Below are 25149 nucleotides of genomic sequence, written 5' to 3' on the forward strand. Positions count from 1 at the left end.
CTTCTAACAACTCTGTGGTAGGTCCATTTTATCCTTATTCTACCAAAAGGCACGGATGTAGGAAGTAACTTGCATAAGGCATCTCAGCTTGTAAATCGTCATCATCATCATCTCATCATCTCCATCAGAGTAGCTACTCTTGTCACTGAGTACCTGTTACTCAGAGTACTCTGTCTTGAGTACCTGTTATATGCCAGACACTGTGCTGGGCGATATATTTACTCTCTACAATTAAAGGTATAGTTGCCACATTACAGATAAGAACACAGTAATAGAAGTTGAGTAACTTGCTCAAACTGAAATAGCTGGCAAGTGGCAGATCCAGCCTGACTGCCAACCCTCCACACATTCTACTATATTCCTCTACATTTAATGATAAAGATAATTTTATCTTTCAGTTTAAGAAGATTTTTAACCCCTAGCCTGTCTCCCTGAGCCAGATGCTAGGAATACAAAGATGAAAGGCATATGGTACCAGGCTTTGTTCGAGATGCTCACAGTCTATCCAGGGTGGCAGACACCAGGCAAGTGGTTGTGAGACACAGTACATTGAGTTTGGCAGTAGGGTTTATTGCTATTGGTGTACAGAGGAAGGAACAGCCAATTCTGTTAGGGGAAGGTGACATTTGGACTTGGGTTTTGAATTATGAAAATGACTTTTCCAGGTAAGAAAGAGCATTCCTGATAGAAGGAGTGGTATTTGCAAAGGCACATATGTGTAAGAAAAGGAGAAATTATGAAGGAAGGGCTATATCTATATCTGGATTAGACTTTTTTCTTAATAGCATGGATCCCCAGGAGAGTTGTTTTAATCAGACTTCATGATGTGAAATGGTTAATATTAGCGTGGAGTTGGACTGGTGAGGAAGTTATTTGGAGCAGATCACGGTTGTCTGGGAACTGGAGGCAAGGAGACAGGTGATAAGTGTTTTGGTAGTCCTAGAAATGACAGCTAAGGTGTGAACCAAGGACACTGCCCAGGGAATACAGAGAAAGCAGGGGATGAATTAGGAGAGACTTAAGAGGGGAAATTGGTAGACATTGGCAACCAGAACTCTTTGGTATCTTGGAGTTGGATAAATGAGATAATTGGGATGTATATTGCTGATATCTATATATTTTCAGAGTTGTTCTAAGTCATAGGTCTTGTCTTCCAGAAATGGCAAGGAATGGCTTCTCAGTGTTTTCACTTTTCTTGAGCTTAGAGGAAAAAGATCTTCAGAGAGTTCTAAGTGTTAACTCTCCACATCCAGTTTGTGACTAAACTTGCCTTCATGGGCTTAAGAGAAGTTTGAGAGGACTTCGCTTTCCGTGCTGTAGAAATGGCATAACTAAGGTGTGGGATGCTGTCGCAGTCCTCTGCCCTGGTCGCTGCTTGCTTCCCATCCTGCTCAGCTTCTGCGTCATCTGCCAGCCACCACACTGCCCTGCTTCCTAGAAACCGCTTTGTTTTTCTTTCTCTGCCATGTTTCCCTGGATTCCTGCACCGGCTTTCTTCCTATTCCCACAGAAGCGGTTCCTTTCTCGGGTATAGTGCTTACTGCACTGTACGACCATCTGTCTGGTTGTGTTTGTCTCTCCTGGTAGACTGTGAGTCATCTTCAGGGGCCAAGTAGGGTCTTACTCGCTGCTGAGCCCACAGTGCCTGCCTCCCTAGCACATAGTAGGTGCTCAGTGGGTGGGTTCTCTGACTGCTGGGGCAACACATTAGCTGTCCCAGAGTTTGTGGCTGCTTAGCTTGGTAAATTCCACATAGATTCTGAGTGACACCGATGTGGGAAATACAGGAGGAAGAACTGTGTTTGGGAGAGTATTGTTTTGGACGTGTGACGTGAGACAGAGATACCCACAACCAAACAGTGGTAAATGAGAATCTGAAACTCAGTACAGAGACTCAAATTTGGTAGTAATTAGCATATCTTCCAAGCCTTATGTTAAGCATTTTTAATTTAATCTTCATAACTAATTATTCGTTGTTTCCAAATTACAGATGCAGAAACTGTGCTGTGCTGCCTATCTTTATTTCCAGTATTCTGTTGGCTCCAGGTCCAGTTAATTCTGCCTTCAGCATATCTCATCTGTTGCTTATCTCTTTCACTCTCTCATGCCTGGACTAAAACTGGGCTGACTGCCTCACTTGTCCATTCATCTTTCAAATGGCCACCATTTCTACCCTGACCACGTCACATGCACCCCCACCCCGCCATTGCATCCACTTTCCCCCTACTGCCTTACGTCCAAACGCCGTCGCGTGCTTTTCAGAGCAGCTGCTGCTCATGTCCACGGCCTCGGCGTGGCCTAGCTCCCCTGTGTCAACTCCACTCATCTCTTCAGGGCCCAGCTCACGACTCTGCCTCTCCACTCCTGCTTGTTCCCTTCCTCAGCCAGATGCTCCCCTCTCCCTTCAAGGCTTAAAGGAAATGTTGCCTTCCCTGTGATGCTGTCCTCATCTCTCTCAGTTTTCCCTACAAGACTCTGCTTCAGATAACACGTATTTCTGTCCATCTTATGTGGTAACTAGACGTCAGTCTGCGTGTCAGTGACTCTTCAGGTTTCCAAACAGTCTCAAGCAGGGACTTCATCTTGTTCATCTCTCTGTATCCACAGGAAACATTTATCAAGTAACTAAGTGAATGAATATGAATGAATAAATAAAAAGAGTGGTTTTGTTTAGGTCCCAGGAGTTCAAAATTTTCTTTTGAAGTCCTCTTCCTGCCTGAATAACTTTACTAACGCAAGTATAATATTTGCTATGACACAATAAAACATCTGAACTCAAGTTGGAAATGTATATTGGGTTAACATTTTAGAATTACCTCTAGACAGTGTTTTTGTGTTTCCAAACCTTGTTTTTGTAAAAGTAGTGTATAATAATGCTTAAATAATGACAGTGAAACCGTATACAGAAGTACATACACACTTGTTTCTTCTCTCTCTGCACAGGAGGGCATATCGAGACAAATTAAAGTTTTGGACCCATTGTGTACTAGCAACATTGATTATGTTTACTATATTCTCATTTTTTGCTGAGCAGGTAAGTTTTATATATTTTATATGGGTATTAAACTATTTCTTTGTATACTAGCATCTGATTCTTTTAGAAAATGATACAAATTTACAATGAGAAAAATCTTCATTTCTCTTGTTGGCTTATAGTTCATATCAATATGTCAGATATGTTTCATAATCAGGCAGCAAACATAACAGCCTTTTATTCATTTACCTTCTAAATCCATTACCAGTCTTCTTTATATCTGGAACTCAATAGATTAACTTGCAGACTCCAAGATAAAATTGAAAAGTCTAAGTATTAGTAACCAAAAACCACCTGCAATCCTTATCTGATATTAATTTTTTAAGGGTTTCCAATTTTCTTCCTTTCTTTTAACCTTCCTAGAGTGACCGTGGTGTCTTATCTTCAGACATCCCTCCCGTTGTGTGTGCTGTCCTGCTCACCCTGGTAGCTCCCTCTGAGGGTTCCTTTGAGTTGCTGGGAGTTCTCCCTCCTCCTCTGTCCTCTCCTTGTCAGTCCCTCTCTGCACCTGGGCTTGCCTCTGCATGCCCACACACAGCCTCCCTGACGTGAGGGTCCAGTAGTAGGAGGGAGATTTGTGAGGTAAAAAGAAAAGGATAAGAGAACCCTCATTAGGCTGCAGGTTTGAAATACTCTGAGAAAAGGGATTGCAGGAGGGAAATGGGCGTCTGGGCTGCCATGACTTGTGCAGAGCAATCGACCTTGCCTTGGCTTCTGATTGAGGTGACTATTGAGTGGAGCATCTCTAGCTGTCACTCAGGGGAAATGCCCAGAAGGATGAGAATGCTCCCAAGTACTGAGAGCTTTAGGATAAATGACTGGGCTTCCTGCTGCAGGTGGAAGGAAATTCAGGAAATGGAGACTGAGCAGGCAGACAGGATGGCACCTTAACCTTCTTCTGCTTCCCAGGGATCATGTATCTTGTTCTTGATATTTTTTGCCCTTGTTCCTGACAGGAAAAGTCTTAGAAAAAATCTCAAAAAGACTGTGCCTGCTTTTAGAACAGTGAGGAAGCCGTGTGAGGAAGCCATGAGTCTCCTGGAAGCTGGCCTGGGTTGAGGAAGGAGAGGGACCCTGGCTGAAAGAAGCAGCTGTGGCATGGCATTTAAGGGAGCAGGAGGGTCAGTCTTTCTTCTCTGTCACTTACACCAGCAGAGAACAGGGAACTAGAGGGGTAGAAGAAGGGAGGTAGGGTTAAATCCCCTCCCCTCTGCAACACCCTGCACTCTACTTAGTTGAATCAAACCCTTTCCTTCTGCCATGCCTACCACCAGCACAAACAGACCAGCCAACGCTGCATCTTCCTCCCCTCTTGAATCCCAGCTCATCATTCAAACCATGGTGGCTTATGCTTGTGCAAATCCCTGCTTCCACCTCTGGATAGAGGAGTAGCTAGTCTTGGGGGAGAAGGAAGGATCCCAAATAGAAACCATAAAGAACACATTTTTTAAATTGAAATTTTATTGTAATTGTGGTTAGGTTTTCTATTTCAGATCTATCATGAATAAACTGTTTAAAACATTCAGAAAAACTATCAGAAAAAAAGTATTCATCCAAGTTCTAAGCAACTACTTTACAAATGAACTTTTACATTATAACCCATTCATAAATTTTTATTACCTGTATTTCCAAATGATTGTGGTTACAGTAAGTATAGAAAAAAATGCTGATAGGAATTTTAACATAGGTGTTTGGGTTTTTCGATCCTATTTTACAAATCTAGTTATTTTCAAACCTAGAGACAATGTCTTAATGGCTAAACATGGCCAGCTTCCTTCAATAGAAAGCCTAGACAAAGTGAACATCTTTTGAAAAATAAATATGCTTGGGTAATGGCTGTGTAAAAATCTTTAGGCATAGGTCTTAGAAAAATAAAGTGTGGGCTGAAATAATTTTAATCCTGTTTGATCTCTTTGTGGGCATGTATCTAGGCATATTGACTATAGAACTAAACACAATTAATGGTTGGTTTTGTTTTGGGAGAGGAATGATGGAGTCTTGTTTGTTATCTTTTTTATATGTAAGATTGTGGAATGATTATAGTCACATGGACCTCAGAATTTTAATGTACGTATACTCTTTCATCAACATGAAAATTAAAATTTATTTTCCATCTTTTGTCATTTAGTTAATTGCACTTAAGCGGAAGATATTTCCCAGAAGGAGGATACACAAAGAAGCTAGTCCTGATCGAATCAGGGTATAGAAGATCTTCATTCGAAAATCATCTACCTCAGCATTTACTGAGCATTTTAAAACTCAGCATCACAGAGATGTCTTTGTGATGTGATGCTTATTAGCCAGGTTGGCCTGAAGAAGGAAAACATCCAGTACCATGCTATTTTGTGTCATGAATATAGCCCATTGACCAGGAATTAGTCAGCTAACACACTGAAAACTTGTGTGTTGAGCACATCTGAACTGGTTTGATTTTTAAAGCGTTTGCTTATGGACCTGTCATCTTTTTTATAAAAAGGCTCACTGATGAGAGACAGCTGGTAATCTCCCACAGCAACCGTTACAGACTCACTTTAATATGGCAGCCAAGGCCAGCGTGGGAGTGATTGCTAAGAGACCCCAGTCTTTGCATTTCTAAGCCTTGTGCTATAGTTTTGTGCTTTTTTTTTCTATTTCCCGTTTTTTAAATAAGTAGCTACTAAGTTAATTATTCTTGCTTCTGAACATAATGAATTGCAATATCTAAACATATTTTTATAGGTGTTATTTAAATAATGAAGCAGTATTGCCTCCTATTGGCAATATTTAAATTATGGATTTTATTAGCATTTAAGACTGTAAATGGTCTTAAGCCACTAACTACTGAAGAGCTCAATGACTGACATCTGAAATACTTTGTGCTTATTTACTTCAGCCCCTAAGAATACTATGATTTAATGTACAAGCCTAATTACAAAGGGCTAGAGTTAAGTAGCAGTGCTACTTACCTTATGTAACTATGTTTTAGAAATGTACATATTCAAATGGAAGTGCCTCATTTTAGAAATGAGTAATGCTGATAGCACTGGCACATTACAGTGGTGTCTTATTTAATACTCATCAGTATATTCTAGTAGCTATCTCTCTCAATCTGTTTTGGATAGAACAGGGGCCAGTAAGCTTTCTCTGTAAAAGGCCAAATAGTAAATAATTGCAGGACACATGTGTTTCGGTCACATACTCTTCTTTGTTTTGCTTAGGTTTTTTTTTTTTTTTAATAACAGTCTAAAAAATGTAAAAACCATGTTTAGCTTGCAGCTGTACAAAAACAGGCCACCAGCCAGATTTGATCCATAAGCCATTGTTTGCTGATCACTGAGAATTTGTATTTTTATGTATAGGTAAATCCTGACATTCAGCCATATTTTGTTTATGTCATTATACAGTGGATTTGTGGAGACTAGATTCCATGAGTCCTTTTTGAACTCTGAGAGATATTTTAGATCATGATCTCAACAGTATTCTTTCAAAATGGCAGACATCTTTTGTAAAAAGAACTTGAAATGTAAATACTGTGTGTGTGCTGTAAGAGTTTATGTATTTCAAAAATTGAAGTCTCATAAAAAGTTACATTTTGTCTGATGCTTTGACTTTTAAACCTTTGAGGATTGAATTTATTGTTACCCAGATTCAACAATCAGTTGAGTGCCCATATGGGTGCCAGGTTCTGTACTGAACACTGCTAAAATTAAGTGGAAAGTGTAAGGAGAGATTAGTATTATAACATACAGGAGAAGGTTGCTTTATGGGGGAAAATGGGTTCTATTCATTACAGAATTTATCATATAGTAAAAATTTAGGGGGGGTTCTGGGTGTCATTGTAAAAGTGGAGAATTTATTCTAGAAAAGTTATAAAGAAATGAACATTTGGGTGTAATGGGGATTTCTGTGGTTAGATGAATATAGTCCACACCTAGTTAGGAGCTTGATAATGGGATGGAGAATAGAATCATAGAACATTCATAGAATCATTCATCTAATGATTTAATAGAATTATTAGAACATTAGAACACAGGAACCTTAGAAGTTGATAAGTAGTTAAATGGTCTTCAGAGTTTTTAAAGCCTAAGGACCATTAGTTCCAATATAATCCTATAGATGGTCAGTATGTATCTTAGTCTGTTTGTGTTGCTATAACAAGATACCTGAGACTGGATAATTTACAAAGAACAGAAATTTATTTTCTAACAGTTTTGGAGGCTGGGAAGTTCAAGATCAAGGGGCTGGCAGACTTGGTTGTCTGGAGGGGCTGCAGCTGTGTCCTCTCATGGCAGAGGGCAGAAGGCACACACTCCCCCTGTCAAGCCCTTTTATAAGGGCATCTAATTGAATATAGGACGGCTCTACCTTCATGACTTAATCACTCCACCAAAGGTCCCACTTCTTAGTACTGTTACATTGGTGATTAAGTTTCAACATGGGCCAGGTGCAGTGGCTCACACCTGTAATCCTAGCACTCTGAGAGGCCGAGGCGGGTGGATTGCTCGAGGTCAGGAGTTTGAAACCAGCCTGAGCAAGAGCGAGACCCCATCTCTACTAAAAATAGAAAGAAATTAATTGGCCAACTAATATATATATATATAATTAGCCGGGCATGGTGGTGCATGCCTGTAGTCCCAGCTACTAGGGAGGCTGAGGCAGAAGGATCGCTTGAGCCCAGGAGTTTGAGGTTGCTGTGAGCTAGGCTGACGCCACAGCACTCACTATAGCCTGGGCAACAAGCGAGACTCTGTCTCAAAAAAAAAAAAAAAAAGTTTCAACATGGATTTTGGAGGGAACAAAAACATTCAAACCATAGCAGTCTGTAATACAGAAGAAGGAAAGCTGCTCCTCAGCTTTCCTTGCCTGACCTGCTCAAGGTGGTGTCTCCCAAATCCCAGGCCCTTCAGGCACAATTTCAAAACAACTCTCTGGCCAACCCTTGCTTTTTATTAGTGAAGACACCAAGGCCAGGAGGATTGCTCAAGGTCTCACAGCCAGTTAGAGGCACAGGTGGAGCAGGAACCCAGGTTGTCTTGTCTTTTTTCATCCCCACCAGGCTATCCTGCTTCCCCCCATCCCCATGGCAGTGGCACATGTGGGTGAAGAACACACTCTGCAGTCAGAATATTGGGGGGTTCAGCTGCTGGATCCTGGATATGGCCTGCTGTGATTCAGCTTTTTCTTCCAAAATGTGGGAGGCAGTACTGCTAGCTACTTCATGGGCTTATAACGATGTTTGAAGGAAATGACACGTGTAAAGTACCCAGCACAGTGCCTGGCAAATAGTCCTGCCCGGTAAATGTCAGTGATACAGGTGGTAATGATGAGAAGTTTCTGTAAAAGATCCAGGCCAGAGGTGAAGCTGCTAATCTAGTCTTGGGGTGAAATGAGCACACTGCCCTGAGCTAAGAAAGTGATACATTTTCTAATCAAAAAAGGGGTTGGCTTTTTTTTTATTTTTGTTTACTCTATTTCTTTAAAAGTGTTATTTCTTCAAAATAACTTTTAAAGTTATTTCTACATATACCAAAAAGCATGCAAATAATGACTAACAAATCAAGAATTTAAAAAGAAAGTATAATCATACTTTAGGTCAAGACATTTAAGGAAGAAACAGCACTAATCACACATATATTCCTCAAAGGAGTAGAAAAAAGAAGGAAGATACCATCTAGCCCATCCCTTGAGGTCAACACAACCCAAACACCAAAGCCTGGCTTAGATACCACAAGAAAGGAAAACCATGGACAATCTACCTCAAAAGATTCCCAAACAAAACATTAGCAAGATGAATTTTTTCCCCAAAGGAACCACACTTTATGGACAAGCTGATTCCATTCCTGGAATGCAAGCAAGGTTGACCCAATTCTTGAAAATCAGTACAATTCACGACGTCACCAGGACCCAAAAGAGGAACCACCTGATAAATCTCAACAGATCTTTCTTTAAAAAAGATTATGAAAATTTTAGAAGTGGAGAGACAAGTAGATGAATTCTTATCTGTTCAATAATTATCAAGAGTTTGGCATATTTCTATCTTTTTAATCTATTTTTCTTTATTGATAAATTTTAAAGTAAATCCCAGACTTCATGGAGTCAGGAGCACAAAGCCTTGGTTGTTAAGGGAAAGTGAAGGGGGCTTCTTGTCAGTCTTACTGCTTCTCCCCGTTCACGTGCCCTAATAACAGTTGCATGTTACTGAGCACATTCTGTTAAATGCTTAAGTTCATAATCTCATGTCATCCACACCACATCCCCATTTTGCTAGTGAAGGATCTGGGGCCTAACTAGGTTTAATGCCTCACCTAAGGTCTCACTACTAAGTGACAGAGCCGGCTTTTCCACCTAAGTCTCTACAAAATTTATTCTTATCCACTAAGATACTCTTGGATTACAAGGGACAAATCTAACTCACGCTGCTTAAAGGACAAAACAAAGAGGACTTCCAGGACTTGCTCAGCGCTGTCCATCCCTGCCTCCCTCTGCATGTCAGCTTTTGTCCCCGTGGTGGGGACATGGCAGCTCCTGCCTGGCTCACATCCCCCAAAGAAGCAGGGAAACTTCTCTGGCTCCAACACAGAAAGCCCTGGTGGGGGATAAGTTACTATGATTGGCTCAATCTGGGCTCTGTGCCCACCTCTGTGGCCAGAGGGATGGAGACATTTACCAAAAGAAGGAGGGGAAGGGTGCTGAGCTGACAAAAACACTACACTCCAGCTTTACAGAATAAGGATTGGATGCATGTGGAAAACCAAATTCTGGGTTTATTACTCAAATTGAAGGCAAGCTGCCATACTGGAAAGCAATTGGAAAAATCAAATCTGTTGATTAGAACACAGTGAGCCTTATAAGTTTTTCATTACTGAAAGGATTCAAAGAAATGTTTGTAAAGCATTAGCATAGTACCTACCACATTCTCCATAAATGGTAGCTCTTAACGATTCTCAATTGGTCTCAATTGCAATCTTCCTTGTGCTTTTCCTCCCCAGCCAGCTTCACTCGTGGCCTCATACTATGTCAGCCACATTGCATTTTCCCAAATGTGCTATGCACCCTTACTCCTCCATACTCTTACAGGTGCTATTTTTATGTTTGACCCATCTTTTCCTTCCTTATCCATCTGTTAAACTCCTACCCATTCCTCAAGGTCCATCACCAGTAGCTCATCTACTGAGACATTTTCGAAGAGATTGCCTGTATGAACTGAGTTCTTTGAGTAAGGAAACAAGGGATGTAATATTTAGGCTTTCAAACAACCTTGACAAGGTTCTCCACCACTGGTTACTAAAGAAAATGGGAAAATGTTTTGTCAGGAATCCAGATAATTGAAGTAAATGGGCGATGATGATTTATATGGAAAAGTATTAACAACATGTGGTCTTCTAAGAATCAATACTGAGACAAGTCATAATATTTCGGTGTATCTGTTAAAAATTATAAATCACCTGTTGAAGTACGTTGTGAAATCTCTAGATATGCTCTTTATGGTAGTAAAATGCCAAGGTGATGGAGATCAATCTTGGGAAATTTTTACTATGAATAACAGAAAAATAATTGATGATCTTCAGTTAAGGATCACTGAAGAAAAACAACTCAGTCTTTATGATGATATAGTGAATAATGTCTATTATAAGGAAGGGACCTGGGATTTACACCTGTCATTCCTCACCCAGTATGTGTGTTTAACCCAGTATGTGTGTTAAACACACCCAGTGGTGTGTTTAACCACTTCGGTACAGCACTCAACGACCGTGAAACCTTGCCCACAGCCGGCACTCATAGTCCGCACGATAGTTTGTGCTGTGCATTGACAACGAATCCTTTTTGCTCTTATGTGATGAGGAAAGCTTTAAAGCACTGAAAGCTTGTTTTACGTTACAGGCAGCTTTACTTGTAAATCAGAATAAGTAACATATACATATATGTTTTCATTACGTTATTTTTAAATGTTCACAATTTTATTTCAATAAATGAAAAATTAGAAAAGTCATGTCACAGCTGTCGGCTAACAACTGTGCGCCTTCATATCACGGCTGTCGGCTAAAGTCACTGTGCACGTTCTTCTGTGGCTATTGACTATAGTCAATGCTGGGCTGTGCGTGTTCATCTGTGGCTATCGAGTATAGTCGAACGCTAGTACCGAAGTGGTTAAAGGAACCAACGGAATGCTGAGTATCATAAGGAAGAGGATTCAAAGCAAAACAGTAAACAGGAGAGTTCCTTTGAGCCTGTACTTGAACTATGCTGTCTAAAAGTGGTCAGCATCAATATAATCTGAAGCCTTTGTTTGCCAAATATTAGATAAAAGAGGTAAAATATACAATTTAAAATAGAAAAAAGATTGCAGAGCTGGTAGCAAACTGATGTAGGTGTACAAAAGTTGAAATATATTTTAAAGTTAGGAGAAAAAATATATATGCACAGAAAAAGGATGAAAGGAAATAACACCCAAAATGTAAAATTGTGTATTATCTCTAAGTAGTGGGATTTGGGGTGAATGTCATTTCCTTTGTAAAAATATCTTCAAAAGATTGTTTTACAATGAATATTTATACCTAGAACAATTTAATAGAAAACTTTAGGTAAACTTATAATAAGCCATATTAAATTTTTAGTGGACAGCAGAATGTTTTTTATTAGCTAACCTCAGAAAAGCTAACTAAAAATTCATAATGCCCTTGGTTGCATATAAGAAACTTCATAATGCAATCATCTCCTTAATGGTTTTTTAGTTGGGTAAGAATTAAAATTTGAAACTTTAGTATAGGTGAGTTCTCAGGAGTTAGAAAAGTCAAAAGATGACATAATGCAATCTTGAATATTCATGGAGCAGATAAGCCATTCATGTCCTTTGTTTCTTATTTGTTATTCATTTTTAGTAATTCCCTAACATTTGAGAAAATAAGGCAATGGTTTTAGTAAGCCACCAGATGGAGATGTTGAGCTGTCCTTGTTGATGTAACAAATCTAATTAGGGGTTCCAAACTTTTGAGTATGAGAATCACCTGGAGAACTTATTTATGATGCAGGTTTTTCAGTCTCCACTTTCAGAGTTAATTTGGTAAGCCTTGAATGGGACCTGGAAATCTGCACTGGAACACACCTTTCTCTCTCTCCCTCTGCCTCCCATCCTTTTTTTATCTCCCCCTCAAGTTATCCTGATACTGGCTGATCCATGAACACCATTTAGAGAAACTGATATTTGAAGCCATGTGCATATATGAGACCATCGAAGAGTATATAAATTGAGAAAAGAACTGAGTAAAACCAAGTCCTAGGCAACTCCAACATGTGAGGGTCCTTTGTAGGAGGAAGAGCTAGCAAAGATGGGGACAAGTTGCCAGAATGCTAAGACGGTAAGAGGAGACTATTCAGCTGTGCAAGCCAAAGGAAGATGGAAACATGGGAGAAGAAAGAGTGGTCAACAGTGTTGACTGCTGCTGAGAGTCAAGCGAGATGCGGACCAGAGAATGACCATTTGATTTAGCAACATGGAAGTCACTGGTGACTTTAGAGGGAGAACCACTTTGGAGGAGTGTTAAACCCTATGAAGGGTTAAAACCTTTATAGAAACTACAGGAGAATTTGGGGGAGGTCTGAGGAGGGGAAGGCAGGGCGGAGGGGTTTCCCGCAGCTTTCCTTGGGATTATTTTTTATGTGTTCAGGGTAAACATAAGTTTCTTTGAAAAGACAAAGAAAAACAGTCATAAAGATTAATAGCCAGCATAAAGACCTACAAATCAATAGGAAACATATAATACCCAACTGAAAAATGGACAAGAAACTGAAATAGGTATTTTAATGAAAAGGAAATGCAAATGGCAAATAAGCATTAAAAGGGCTTAATCTTGTGAGTGACTGGAAGAATATAGAAGACCCCAAACAAATACCATTTTACACCCACTAGAATGGGAAAATTAAGAAATCTGACTATACCAAGTGATGATGAATATATATAACAAAGGGAACTCATTGTGTTGGTGGAAACATAAATCGTAAAACAATTATTTGGCATGAAAATCAGCTAGCTTATGACCTGGCAACATCACTCCTATATCCTGTGCTCAGTCAAAACTTTAACACATATGCAAGAGATTAGAATATTTCTAATAGTATTGTTTATATAGGCCCTAGTCTGGAAAGAACTCAGATATCCATGACAAGGAAATCAATGAATAAATCGTGGAATAGTGTCACATGGAATACTACACAGCAGTGAAAACAAAAGAACTACGCTACATGTAAATAATATAGATTCTCTCAGTGGCATGACGTTGAATAAAAAAGTGAGTGGCAGAATACTACATAAACTATAGTACAATTTTTTGTATCATTAAACACAAAACTAAGCCATGTTGTTTAGGATACAATACATGGGATAACAAAACTTAGAAAATGGGAGGGGGCACATGGTTTACACAAATTCAAGGTAATTTTCTTATACCTATGAATGGGGAAGAGCGGCGGCGGCGGAGTTGTGGGGGTGGATAGAGGGGGATGGGATGGTAAGGACTGCCTCAAGAAATTCAGCTAATATTGGTCAAGTTCTACTTCACAATTAGGTGGTGTGTTCACTGTGTTTCATAGTTGACATATTCTTTTGCAATTGTCACGATTATAAAAATTTTTAAACTTAAAAACTGGAAAACGCTGGGCGTCTGATCTACTAGCAACTGGCCTCACCTGGCTAGATACCAGCAATGAGGCATGCAATCGCCCTAGTGGGGCCGGACCCTCGCCACTCCGTGCACGCATGCGTACGGCGTCCAGCCAATCAGCTACGAGCCCGGCTGAGGCGAGGGTGGCTTACTTCCCGCGAGAATCCCGTTTCCTCAGTAGCATTGCGGCAGTGAAGTGGGTAGCTCAGTGGAGGCGTGTGGGTGAGGGAGGCCGGAGTTGTGAAGGCCACCTGTCGGGAGACCAGTAACTGTGGTCCTCGACCATTAGGGTTTTCTTCAGGCCTGAGCAGGGGAGAAGTTTATCCGGCGCTGGTGTCCGGGCCAAGGGCCGCTATTGACTAGTGAGGTAAATCTTCCCTGTTGGCCTTACCTGGGGCCTCTGTCAGGAAGGCGGAGGCGGCAAACCTCACTGAGGGCAGGGCCTTGCGCGGGCGAGGAGCCGGTGGAAAGCAGGCGGGCTGAGCTGGGACTGGCCCTGTACGGTCGGGCCCTCGGAAGGTTTACGGCAGGGACAGCGGCGGTGGGTGAGGGCTGGGGCCTGCCTCTGCGCGTCAATCCCTCCTGCCTGCCCCAAACCGGTCAGAAAAATGAAAGTAACTGAGCCTCCTTGGCATTTTCCCCTGCTCTGTGTGTTGTGGAAATCTTACTGGGCGTTAATTTTCCGAGACTCACATTGCAGAACGATATATATATATAGCTGTGAACTTTTTTTTTTTTTTTGGCATGCTCGTGATTTATCTTGGCAGCAACCACGATTTTACTTTGTGACCGAGATGCCCACTAGATTTGCCTAAATTGAAGCCAGAATCTGGCAAAGGGGGCCCTAATATCCAAATCTCCCAGTCCTCAGGTGCGAACTCTCCCATCACAGCACACTTGGAGTCGGGGTTGATGGTGTCATTAATCTTTTTTTTTTTTAATTGGCAGTGTCATTATACTCGTTTCTAACTTTTGGTCCAATAAAATAAATGAGGAAACTGCTAAAATTTTATTCAACTAAGATAATCCTTGTTTGATATTTTCTTGGCCATTTAAAATTTTACCAGTTTATTTAAATGATTCCTTTGGATTCAGAAGGTTTGAGAGGTTTGTTTTTTAAAGTCAGGAAACATCTAAATATGGTGCCCTCTGGAAGAAAGCACTCTGGGAAACCTGGGAAGTCATCAACAGAGGATCAGGTTATAAAAGGCTATGACTTTGAAAAAGAAGATAAAAAAGATCTGAGTGTTTCAGAGGAAGATGTTACAGAAGGTACGGTGTATCTAGTGTTGGGCAGTGATGGCATCCTTCAGTTCATTTGCTTTGAACCCACTACATTTAAAACAGCAATAAAACTTGGCAAAGTGTCTTAATGTATAGTCATATCTCAGAATCCTTGGATTCAGACCTGGTGGGTGTGTACAACTAGCTGTACTTTGTTTTTCATTTGATCTTCATACCCTAGTGTCAGAGTTATAGAAGCTCATGTAGCATTCTTGCTTTTACAGTCATTATATCCAAAAAGTCTGATAAATAGTACGTGGCTTACTATGACATTAACTTAGTAATACTTGAAAAATTGTTCCTATAAAATAGTCCTGAATCCTGATTTAATTTCATCTAACCTGCAGGGAGAGTATGCATTTACATGTCTCCTTTAAAAATTTATGTTGGCAAAAAGCCTAAATGACCCGCAAATGAAGATACTACTTAATTAAAATTTACCAAAATAGCATACTTAATTTCAAAAGAGTTTTTCTGTTTTTATTGTCAATACAGGAAAGACTCCAGTAACTGATAAACATGGGAGGAAGAGGCCTTCTGCAGGAACAGTTGAAGATGTTGGGTAACTTGTTCAAAATAATTTTTGCCTGTTAAAGTACTTCAAGTTTCCTTTGTTGTTTAACAACTATTATATATGTAAAATAATTGGCATGTGATATTTCTTCCAAAGCAAACATGATATTTTATGGATTAAAATTTTTAAAAGGTAATTTCTTTACAGGGGTGAAGTTCAGAATATGCTGGAAAGATTTGGAGGTATGTTTTAGGAGATATTTGTATTTAAAAAAAATTGTTTTAAACCATATAACTTGTATAATAGGAAATGTTAATCAGTGGACTATAAAACTGTTATTTAATGTCTTATTCTCATATATAGGATTTCGCATAAGTATTTGTTATTTAGTTTCATAGACTTCCGTACTTATGTTTTCCATGATGTAAAAGTGTGAATGGTGTTTTTATTTTATGTGTGAACTGAACAGATTATGTAAATTTAGAAGTAAAATGGATGGGAAGTCTCTACCTTTCTTTGTATTCACAGGCTAAGTGATACACACACACATGCATACATGTCTGTATATATATCAATTTTGCATTTTCTCAAATTCGTTATTTATATGACTTCTGTGTTCTTTAGGGAGGACAGTGTAAATTAAAGTCTCTAAAATAACTATTGTTATTTTTACATTAATAAACTATGTAGTTGAAAACTAAAGACAACTTTGCTAGCTGGTGAAAGATCTATACTCAGGTCTAAAAATTCTCAAGTTTTAAATAGTATGTTAAAATACCAGTTACCTGAGCTTTGTTAGGGGATGGTACTCTTGCTCACAGCAACCTCAAACTCCTGGGCTCAACCGATCCTCCTGCCTTAGCCTCCTGAGTAGCTGGGAGTAGTGTAGCACGCCTGGTCAATTTTTTTCTATTTTTAGTAGAGGTAAGGGTCTTGCTCTTGTTCAGGCTGGTCTCGAACTCCTGACCTCAAGCAATCATCCCACCTCAGCCTCCCAGAATGCTAGGATTATAGGTGTGAGCCACCATGCCCAGCCAGGGACAGTACTCTTAAAGAGTAAATATATGTCTCCTCCATATGGATTATTCATACAATCAAGTCTTTTTTGAAAGCTTTGCTCTATCTCATGGTGACAAATTGTTTTATAATCTGTCTTATAAGTTTGTTATTATAGATGATACTGAAAGTATAAAATATATAATAGTGCAGCTCCATCATGATTATTGAAAGATAACTATGGTAGATCCATAACATAAAGGTATATGGTTAGCAAAGCATTATTTGAAGTATTAAAAATTGTATGGACTGGCACTCCCTTCCCTTTCTTTGAGATGCCACACACCATCTCCCTGCTCTCTTGCCCTTCTTTCTTCTTTTTTTTTTACTCTCAAGAAGATAAAATAAACTTTTTTACTTTTATGTTGTTAAAAAAATTTTATGAAACACAGTATTTATTGGCAAAAGTATTCAAAAAAAGATTCATGGGAGTATTTAAAAGTGGTATTAAATGAATTTATATAGATATTTGCTTAAACATTTTTTCTATCCTTGGTCTTTGTCTCTTAATAAATTAACTATATTTTTAAAAAATTTTTCTTCTTTAACTGTTTCTATCCATTTTGGATTGTTTGTTAGTAGAGTACTTATGTATATTTTATATAATAAATTATAAAAAGTAATTCATCTAAATGTGTCCTTTCAATTGGGGATTATTTTATACAGTTAGAAAAAATTAGCCATTATTAGTGTTTTTCTCATGAGGAAATTAAGTCAGCTCTTGACTCTTTATTTTGCTTTTTAGCTCTTTTTCACCATCCCTAAATTTAAAAAATATCTCCAATTAGAAAAATCAGAATTGGGATACTAATTCTGGGATACTAATTCCTAAGACTGAAAGTTGTCTCAGGAAAAAAGCAAATAATTATGCTTTTTGAAATTAGCTATTTCTAAATTTAATTTTAAATGTCATTTCAATAGTGTTGAACCAACTTTATTCATATTTACTTGAATATGTAAGAACAAAATAATTTTATTCAACATTAAACTTTAATATTTATTTTCAATCTAGCTGACATTAACAAGGCTCTTCTTGCTAAGAGAAAAAGACTAGAAATGTATACCAAAGCTTCTCTCAAAACTAGCAACCAGAAAATTGAACATGTTTGGAAAACACAACAAGAGCAAAGGTAAGGTTGTTAGTGTAGAGCCACACATTTGTGTCATTTTTTAGTATTTACTGGTACAAATTACTTGTGAAAACTACCATCACCTTCTATTTATTGAGGTCCCTAATAACAATATATTTGGCTTGATTATTCTAAGTTTTTTTTTTTTTGTCTTTATTAAGAAACAAGGTCTTACTCTGTCATTCATGCTGCAGTGTAGTGGCCTGATCACTATAACCTCAAATTCCTAGGCTCTAGTGATTTTCTGTCTCAGCCTCCCAAGTTGCTGGTACTATAGGTGCACACCACCACACCCAGCTAATTTTTTCTTTTTTTAAATTTTTGTAGAGATGGGGTCTTGCAGTGTTGCCCAGGCTGGTCTCAAACTGCTGGCCTCAAGTGATCCTCTTGCCTCAGCCTCCCAAAGTGCTGGGATTACAGGTGAGAGTCACTGTGCCTGGCCCTTAGATAACAATTGAGGTTTTTAATTATAAAAGTAATTTATGGCCGGGTGCGGTGGCTCTCGCCTGTAATCCTAGCACTCTGGGAGGCCGAGACGAGTGGATTGCTCAAGGTCAGGAGTTCGAAACCAGCTCTGAGCAAGAGTGAGACCCCGTCTCTACTATAAATAGAAAGAAATTAATTGGACAACTAATATATATAGGAAAAATCATCCAGGCATGGTGGCGCATGCCTGTAGTCCCAGCTACTTGGGAGGCTGAGGCAGCAGGATTGCTTGAGCCCAGGAGGTTGAGGTTGCTGTCAGCTGGGCTGACGCCATGGCACTCACTCACTCTAGCCTGGGCAACAAAGCGAGACTCTGTCTCAAAAAAAACAAAACAAAAGTAATTTATATTTATTGAGATACAATAGTTGAATAAAAGGTAAATGTCATGGAAATCATTAGTCTTCTGATAGTTAACTGTGTTCAACAATGTAGAATAGGGCCAACCTTATATTGTAAATAATTTGTACATTTTATTTGACTTAACTATTCTTTTGTCCAAAATCTTTTACTCCAAAATAAGGGAAAAAATAAATGAAAGATTTCTGTTTGGAAATCTTATATGATAGGTGTAATAACCTTATTTATTCAATTTATTATATCAGAACCTATATTCAATAGGAAAAAATGAAAAATAAACTACTTGGAGATAAAAATGAGTTTCTAGGAAATTTATATGTACAGTTTTCAAGAACTAAGGCATGTGAGAGGGCTTTTCTATTAGCTTATTTGGAATTGGCATACTTCTGGAATCAGCATAAATCATTTTATTTCTTGGGTTCTCATCAGAAGATGTAAGCTATTATTTCCTTTTTTAAAAAATTTTATTACTAGAAGAAAGCATTCCTTTTTTATGGTATAAATATGTCAACTCAATTTTGTTTTAAATTTTTTTTATATTGGTATGAAATATGACAATACATTATGTTTTATAGGCAGAAGCTTAAACAAGAATATTCTCAGCAGTTTACGACTTTGTTTCAGCAGTGGGATGTAGATGTGCAGAAAGCTGAGGAACAAGAAGAAAAACTAATTGTTGGTATCATAATTAAGTTTATAATTAATCTATTAATACCAGTCTCAAGTAGGAATGGAGAACCTAGCCTTTTATTAGACCCATGGCACCGAGGCGAGTTCCATTAACCATTGCTGGCTATGTGTTTTAGTCCTGCTGAACTGTAACCCATGGAAGTATAGGCACATATCATATTCATACAAACCATTGTCTTTGCTTCTTATATTGGTTGGGATTCTTGCACTTCCAAGTGACAGAAGTTTCTCAGAGTACACAAGAATTATTGGTGTATATAAAATAAGTTGGAGGTAGTTTAGCTTTAGGCACAGCTGTATGAAAACAGGGAAGGATTGCTCACATAGTGTCATCTGGGTTCTGTTGACAGTTCTTAGCTCTCTTAATGTAGTAAGCAAGATAGTTCTTGCGATCCTAGACTTATTACAAGTTTAGTAACCCCAGTAGTCTGAGACAATCTCAGTAGCACTGGCAGAACATTTCTCTGGAGGAATATCACCGATCTAGTTTGGATCATTTGCCCATTCCCAACCAATCACTGTGCACTCAGCCCTGTGTATCCATGGGCTCTGTATCCTCAGATTCAACCAACTGGATCAAAAATACGTGGAAAAAAACCAATAAAAAATAACAATACAACAATAAAAAATAACACAAATTTAAAAAACAATATAGTGTAATTATTTACATAACATATTATATTAGATATTATAAATAATCTAAAGGTGGTTTATAGCAGCAGTCCCCAACCTTTTTGGCACCAGGGACCAGTTTCATGGAAGACAATTTTCCACAGGGCCAGGGGATGGGGGGATGGTTTCAGGATGATTCAAGCACATTACATTTATTGTGCAGTCAAACTTCTCTGCTAATGATAATCTGTATTTGCAGCCACTCCCCAGTGCTAGCATCACTGCATCAGCTCCACCTCAGATCATCAGGCATTAGATTCTCATAAGGAGCATGCAGCCTAGATCCCTTATATGCATAGTTTACAGTGGGGTTTGTGCTTCTATGAGAATCTGATGCCCTGCCCCCCACTAATTTGATAGGAGGTGGAGCTTATGCAGTGATGTAAGTGATGGGGAGTGCTGTAACTACAGATGAAGCTTCCCTCACTCACCTGCCACTCACCTCCTGTTGTGCAGCCCAGTTCCTAACAGGCCACTGACCAGACTACCAGTCCGTGGCCCAGAGGTTGGGAACTGCAGGCTTGAAGTATATGGGAGGACGTGCATTGGTTATATGTAAATATTATGTCATTTTATATAAGGACTTGGTATCTGCAGATTTTGGTATCCTCAGGGGGCCCTGGAACCAGTCTCCCAAGGATACCAAGGGACAACTATAATCAGAATATGGTCTACTCTTAATGGCCAAACTTGTGTTACATACCCATCCCTAAGGGAGATAGAAGTCATCCCCACTCATAATATTGTATAATGGCATTAACTACATTTTCATTTCATCCTTTCATTCTTTGTAATTATCAAACATTTCTTATCTAAAAGCTGAGGTACTGTTAATATGAAATAATGCTGGGGTTGGTTGATCACCTGTTTTGGAAATGTTAACTTTTGAGATGCACATGAAACACTCAGGTGTCAAGTAGGCCACTGGTATGAGTTGAGTTCAGGAGAGGCTGAAGATACAAAGGTGGGAATTCTCAGCATAAAGACAGTATGTAAGCCATGAAGACTGGATGAGATCACCAAGGGAGTGATTTTAAATGTAAAAGAAGTCTAAGGACAGCCCTGGAGTGCTTCCATGTTTAGAGTTCCAGGAAATAAGGGGGAACTAATAAAGACAGAGTGACCTAATAGATAGAAAACTGCTCTAGGCCAAGTAACACTTTTAAAGAAGGAAAGGGGATTAACTCTGTCATATGCTGCTTACAGGCCAGATAAGTTAGATTTGGTCAAGGTAGAGGTCAAGTTGGTAGCCTGAATTAGAATAATTTTGGTGGAAAAATAAGTACAAAAATCTGTTCAGAATAAGACATAATGGGAAGGAAAGAAACTGGGTGGTAACCTGAGGATAAAGAGAGTAGAGGTTTTTGTTTTGTTAAGATCAGAGAAATAGCATGTTTGTATGCTGATAGGAATAATCTGGAGGAAAAAATTAAAAATAATGGAAAGAGGGGGACCGTTGCTGAGTTCTTAAGAGTGGATGAGATATGTGAACAAGGTGGCCTTAGCAAGAGACAAAGATTATCCTTAGAAACAGGAGAGAAGGTAAAGTATATAAAACACAGATGTAGGTGGAGAGTAGATATGGTGATGGGAGACTGAAAGTTCTCTTTGGATTGCTTTTATTTAGTGACATAGTTAAGGTCATCAGATGGTAGGAAGGTGTTGCATCCTGGCAGAGTATCTGGAGAGTTGTATTTTCCAGGTTTGGGGTTTGAGCAAGCTATACATGGAAAGGAATAATTATAATAATTGACCACAGAATTTAAGCCAGGAAAGAGAAAAGTGGGGATATATAGGTAGGGATGACAGTGAAAAGTAGGTAGGAAGAAATGGATTATAGGTGCTGATAGGTTATTGAGCTGTAGCACCAAAGAGAGAGTAAGCTAGAATGGTAAGTAAGTAGTGGTTGAATACTGGGATATATGGAGAAACATATGTATAATGGTTAGAACACTGGAAACAACAGTGTTTGAGATCAAATACTTATTTGAGCATTTGCTAGCTGTGAAACCATGGACAAATTATTTACCTTTATTCAGCTCATAGAAAGTTATTAGTAATGACATATCTAGGGTATGAGTATACAAGTGAATGGCTAAAGTAGGGTGGAGGGCAAAAAATCATTATTGAATAGGTCAGGGAACTGAAAGATCACCATTATTGCAAGGATCATTGTGTGGATATTAAAATCAAGAATTAAGACTTGTCTTGAATATCGTTAAAATTTCCTATTCACTGACTGGTAGGATTATATATTGTTGCATATTAGTGATGAACACAAATTATCTAAACTTGGTCATAAGAGTTAAAATGTTAAAAGTATTGATTTTAAAACTACTTTTAAGTTTAATGTGGATTTTTTTTTTTTTTTTGCTAAATTTAAAACTGTACCCCAGGGTGGCCGGCTCTGTACTAGCCATAGCCTCTAGCACCCACCACCAGTCCCAAATTTGGATGAATGAAGCACCACATCACGGGCATGGAATCTCACTTCCCCAGAGGATTCCCAAAGGGGCAGTTCACACAACTCAGAAGTGCTGGAGAATTACTTCTCACAGGCAGAACTTTAACCAATTGGAGGCAGAGGATGGTAGAGGAGCAACAAATTCTCTCTCCATTTCCCTCTTTGATGGTCTGTTCTGAGGTGTGGTTTACTGTATAGCCATGTTCACCCACCTATGACTCTTTGTCAAAGAGTAACTTGTTCAATAATATGACATCTTGAATTTGCTTACCAGTTTTTCCTGCACTCCTTTCTCCTCACTCTTGTTGTCCTGAGATTGTACAACCCAAGAAAGCACTAGTACTCAAAAAAAGTACTCAATAATAAATAAATAAATAAAATTGTACCGAAATTGTTAATTACACAATTTTTTTTCTTTTGTATTTGTAGAATACGTTTCGGCAGCAACAAAAGGTTTTCCAACAATCAAGAATTGTTCAAAGCCAGAGACTGAAAACAATTAAACAGTTATATGAGCAGTTCATAAAGGTCTGTTGTATATGGCAGTAATACATTCTTATAAAATATGTATTTATGGAAGTATAAGATAATTTTTTTCTAAGATTCTGGGAAAAATTTGTTTATACATTTTAAATGCTTAACCTCTTTCCATTTTGAATTCCATTCTTTCTGATTTAACTTAGATGATAAATGTATCTTTACTTTAGGACTGTAATAGCTTTGTGGGGATTATTCAAAATAGGAAATGGTTTAATTGGGAATTTTACTTGGAAATGTACTTACTTGCACAAAATCCATACTTTTATTAACACTTTAGTCATTTTTCTTTCTTTTTTTTTTTTTTTTTTTTTTTTCTCTCTTTTTCATAACAGACCTGGAGATCTAGGTAGGGTTTTAACTTGTCTTTGTATCCCCAGTGTTTGTTAAATAGAAAGTACCAATTGAAATTAATGAGTATTTCTTTTGTTTTCAAATGTATTATACAAGTATTTTATAGCATACTTGCTTGTATAATTATTACTAAGTAACCAAGATGACTTAATATGCCAACTTATCATAAGAATTAGCTGAGACATATAACAGACAGCTGAGGATTAAAAATTTGTGGATTGGTAGTTACTTACTCTTACACACACACACACAAATAAAAGCAAATTGTGGTCTGTGACACTGACTGTGTTCACGCAGAAATATACTTTTTAGTAACTATTCATAGAAGCTCAATGGAATCCTGCATATACTTTTTTTTTAATGGGGTATTAGAGACTCTTGTTCAAATACATGTTAAAATATAACTCTTCTAAAGGAATTGAGATACTCTAAGTAAATTAGTAAAATAGTTTTCAGATTTTTAAAATAACATATATATGAACATAATGTTTTTTTTTAAAGAAAGGCTTTTGCTCTGTTGCATAGGGTCAGGTGCAGTGGCATGATCATAGTTCACTGTGCCTCAAATTCCTGGGTTCAAGTGATCCTCTTTGCCTCAGCCTCTTGAATAACTAAGACTAACAAGCATGAGCCACTGCACCTGGCAACAAAAATTATTTCCAGAAGTACTTCCCAGTAGAGAACCTGTCAGCTTGCATTAATGCTCTCAGAGAACCATTTGTTAAATGGTGTGAAGACTTGATAAATCACTAGCTAAATGTCTCTTCTAAATGTTACCACTAAATGTTACTTAGGGTAGCAACTGTAGTATAATCTTTGATTCCTCCATCTCTTTTATCCTTCATATCCAGTTATTTCTAGGTTTGTAATTTTCACTTCAGCAGTGGTTTGTTCTTTCAATTTCCACTGGGTACTACCCTAGTTCAGGACCTCATCTTGCTTTGCTTGTACTATTAAAACTCTTAACTAGTTTCTCTGTTCTCCAGTCTATACTTACAGATCTGCCACATTATCTTTCTAAAATATATTGACAGAAAACTGTCAGCTTCCCATTCTAAATTCTTAGGTATTCAAGATCTCCCCATGACATGACCCTCTTTTTGAGCTTCAGTTACATTTGTTCATTATCCCACCTCTCCATAAAATTTCTTTCTCTAAACTCACCATGTACTTCCATTGCTTGTGCTCTTCCCCAGAATATTTTAATTTTTTTTATCTATTGAAAGCTTATTCTTTAGCCAAATAAATCAGAATTAATCTGATTTAACATAGTACTGTTTACATAGTAGACACCAGATTATATATAACTATTTGTTGAATGAATAGTAAAGATTTAAAACATAATTTTTGTTGTTCATAATTTGGAAGAGGTCATACTACAGACCATTTTATTCTCTCTAGATAACTACCTGATATTTGGAATGCTTAATAGAAAACTTAAAATTATGGTAGTTATTGATAAGGGATTTCCAATCTATTTCTTTTTTTGTTCCATCATCCTGACCTTAACTGTTCACTAATCCATTGTTTAAGCAAAGTATATTACTGTTGTACTTCCTATATTTGATTCATATCTTTTTTTTTCCCTTTATAGTAAGTATTTTGGTTTTTATTGCTTGGAACTTTGAAATTTGGAATAAATGATGAGTATTTCTATTCATTCTGGAGCTATGAAAAAAATGAGCAGTCTTTGAATATTAAAAAGTTCTTACTGTTGAAAATTAGTTGTACAACTTTAGAACCTAAGGTGAAAGTAGTGGTTTACTGTAACTAGTCTTTTGTGTTTTAGAGTATGGAAGACTTGGCGAAGGAACATGATAGTCTTCTTAGTGGTGCACAAAATGAACTTAGAAAAGAAATGGCTATGTTGCAAAAAAAAATTATGATGGAAACTGTAAGTCTTTATGTTTAAAATTTTTAAAATAAGGATTAA

The 25149-nt window shown here is 38.0% G+C and overlaps 2 protein-coding genes across 3 annotated transcripts in view; both read left to right on the top strand.

Annotated features, from left to right (window-relative positions):
• The window catches only part of GNPTAB (N-acetylglucosamine-1-phosphate transferase subunits alpha and beta), a 71379-nt gene extending 64750 nt beyond the window's left edge, over positions 1–6629 (top strand). Inside the window, exons 20-21 of the mRNA XM_012772656.3 lie at positions 2944–3034; positions 5163–6629. Of these exons, the coding sequence (XP_012628110.1) occupies positions 2944–3034; positions 5163–5240 (169 nt within the window). The 3' untranslated portion in view covers positions 5241–6629. The remainder of the gene's footprint in view (positions 1–2943; positions 3035–5162) is intronic.
• A 6889-nt stretch (positions 6630–13518) lies between these two features.
• On the top strand, positions 13519–25128 carry SYCP3 (synaptonemal complex protein 3). Of its 2 annotated transcripts, XM_012772654.3 has the most exons (8): positions 13519–14038; positions 14794–14943; positions 15451–15517; positions 15677–15711; positions 17538–17655; positions 19075–19174; positions 22755–22853; positions 25006–25128. In XM_012772654.3, the coding sequence occupies exons 2-8, from the start codon at positions 14811–14813 to the stop codon at positions 25126–25128; spliced, it is 675 nt and encodes a 224-aa protein (XP_012628108.2). In that variant the 5' UTR covers positions 13519–14038; positions 14794–14810. The 2 variants fall into 2 exon arrangements, with proteins under 2 accessions (XP_012628108.2, XP_075863192.1); XM_076007077.1 differs by lacking the exon at positions 13519–14038 and having other exon boundaries at positions 14400–14943.
• The last annotated feature ends 21 nt before the right edge of the window (positions 25129–25149 follow it).

Source organism: Microcebus murinus, chromosome 10 (genome assembly GCF_040939455.1).
Source record: "Microcebus murinus isolate Inina chromosome 10, M.murinus_Inina_mat1.0, whole genome shotgun sequence".
NCBI lineage: Eukaryota > Metazoa > Chordata > Mammalia > Primates > Cheirogaleidae > Microcebus > Microcebus murinus.

What these genes read in the sequence shown, in the direction of transcription:
- SYCP3 (XM_076007077.1), top strand. Translation starts at nt 14,748, where the DNA reads ATGATTCCTTTGGATTCAGAAGGTTTGAGAGGTTTGTTTTTTAAAGTC. An exon ending in TATGCTGGAAAGATTTGGAG is followed by an intron (nt 15,712 to 17,537) that starts GTATGTTTTAGG and finishes TTTTCAATCTAG; the next exon opens with CTGACATTAACAAGGCTCTT. An exon ending in TATATGAGCAGTTCATAAAG is followed by an intron (nt 22,854 to 25,005) that starts GTCTGTTGTATA and finishes TTTGTGTTTTAG; the next exon opens with AGTATGGAAGACTTGGCGAA.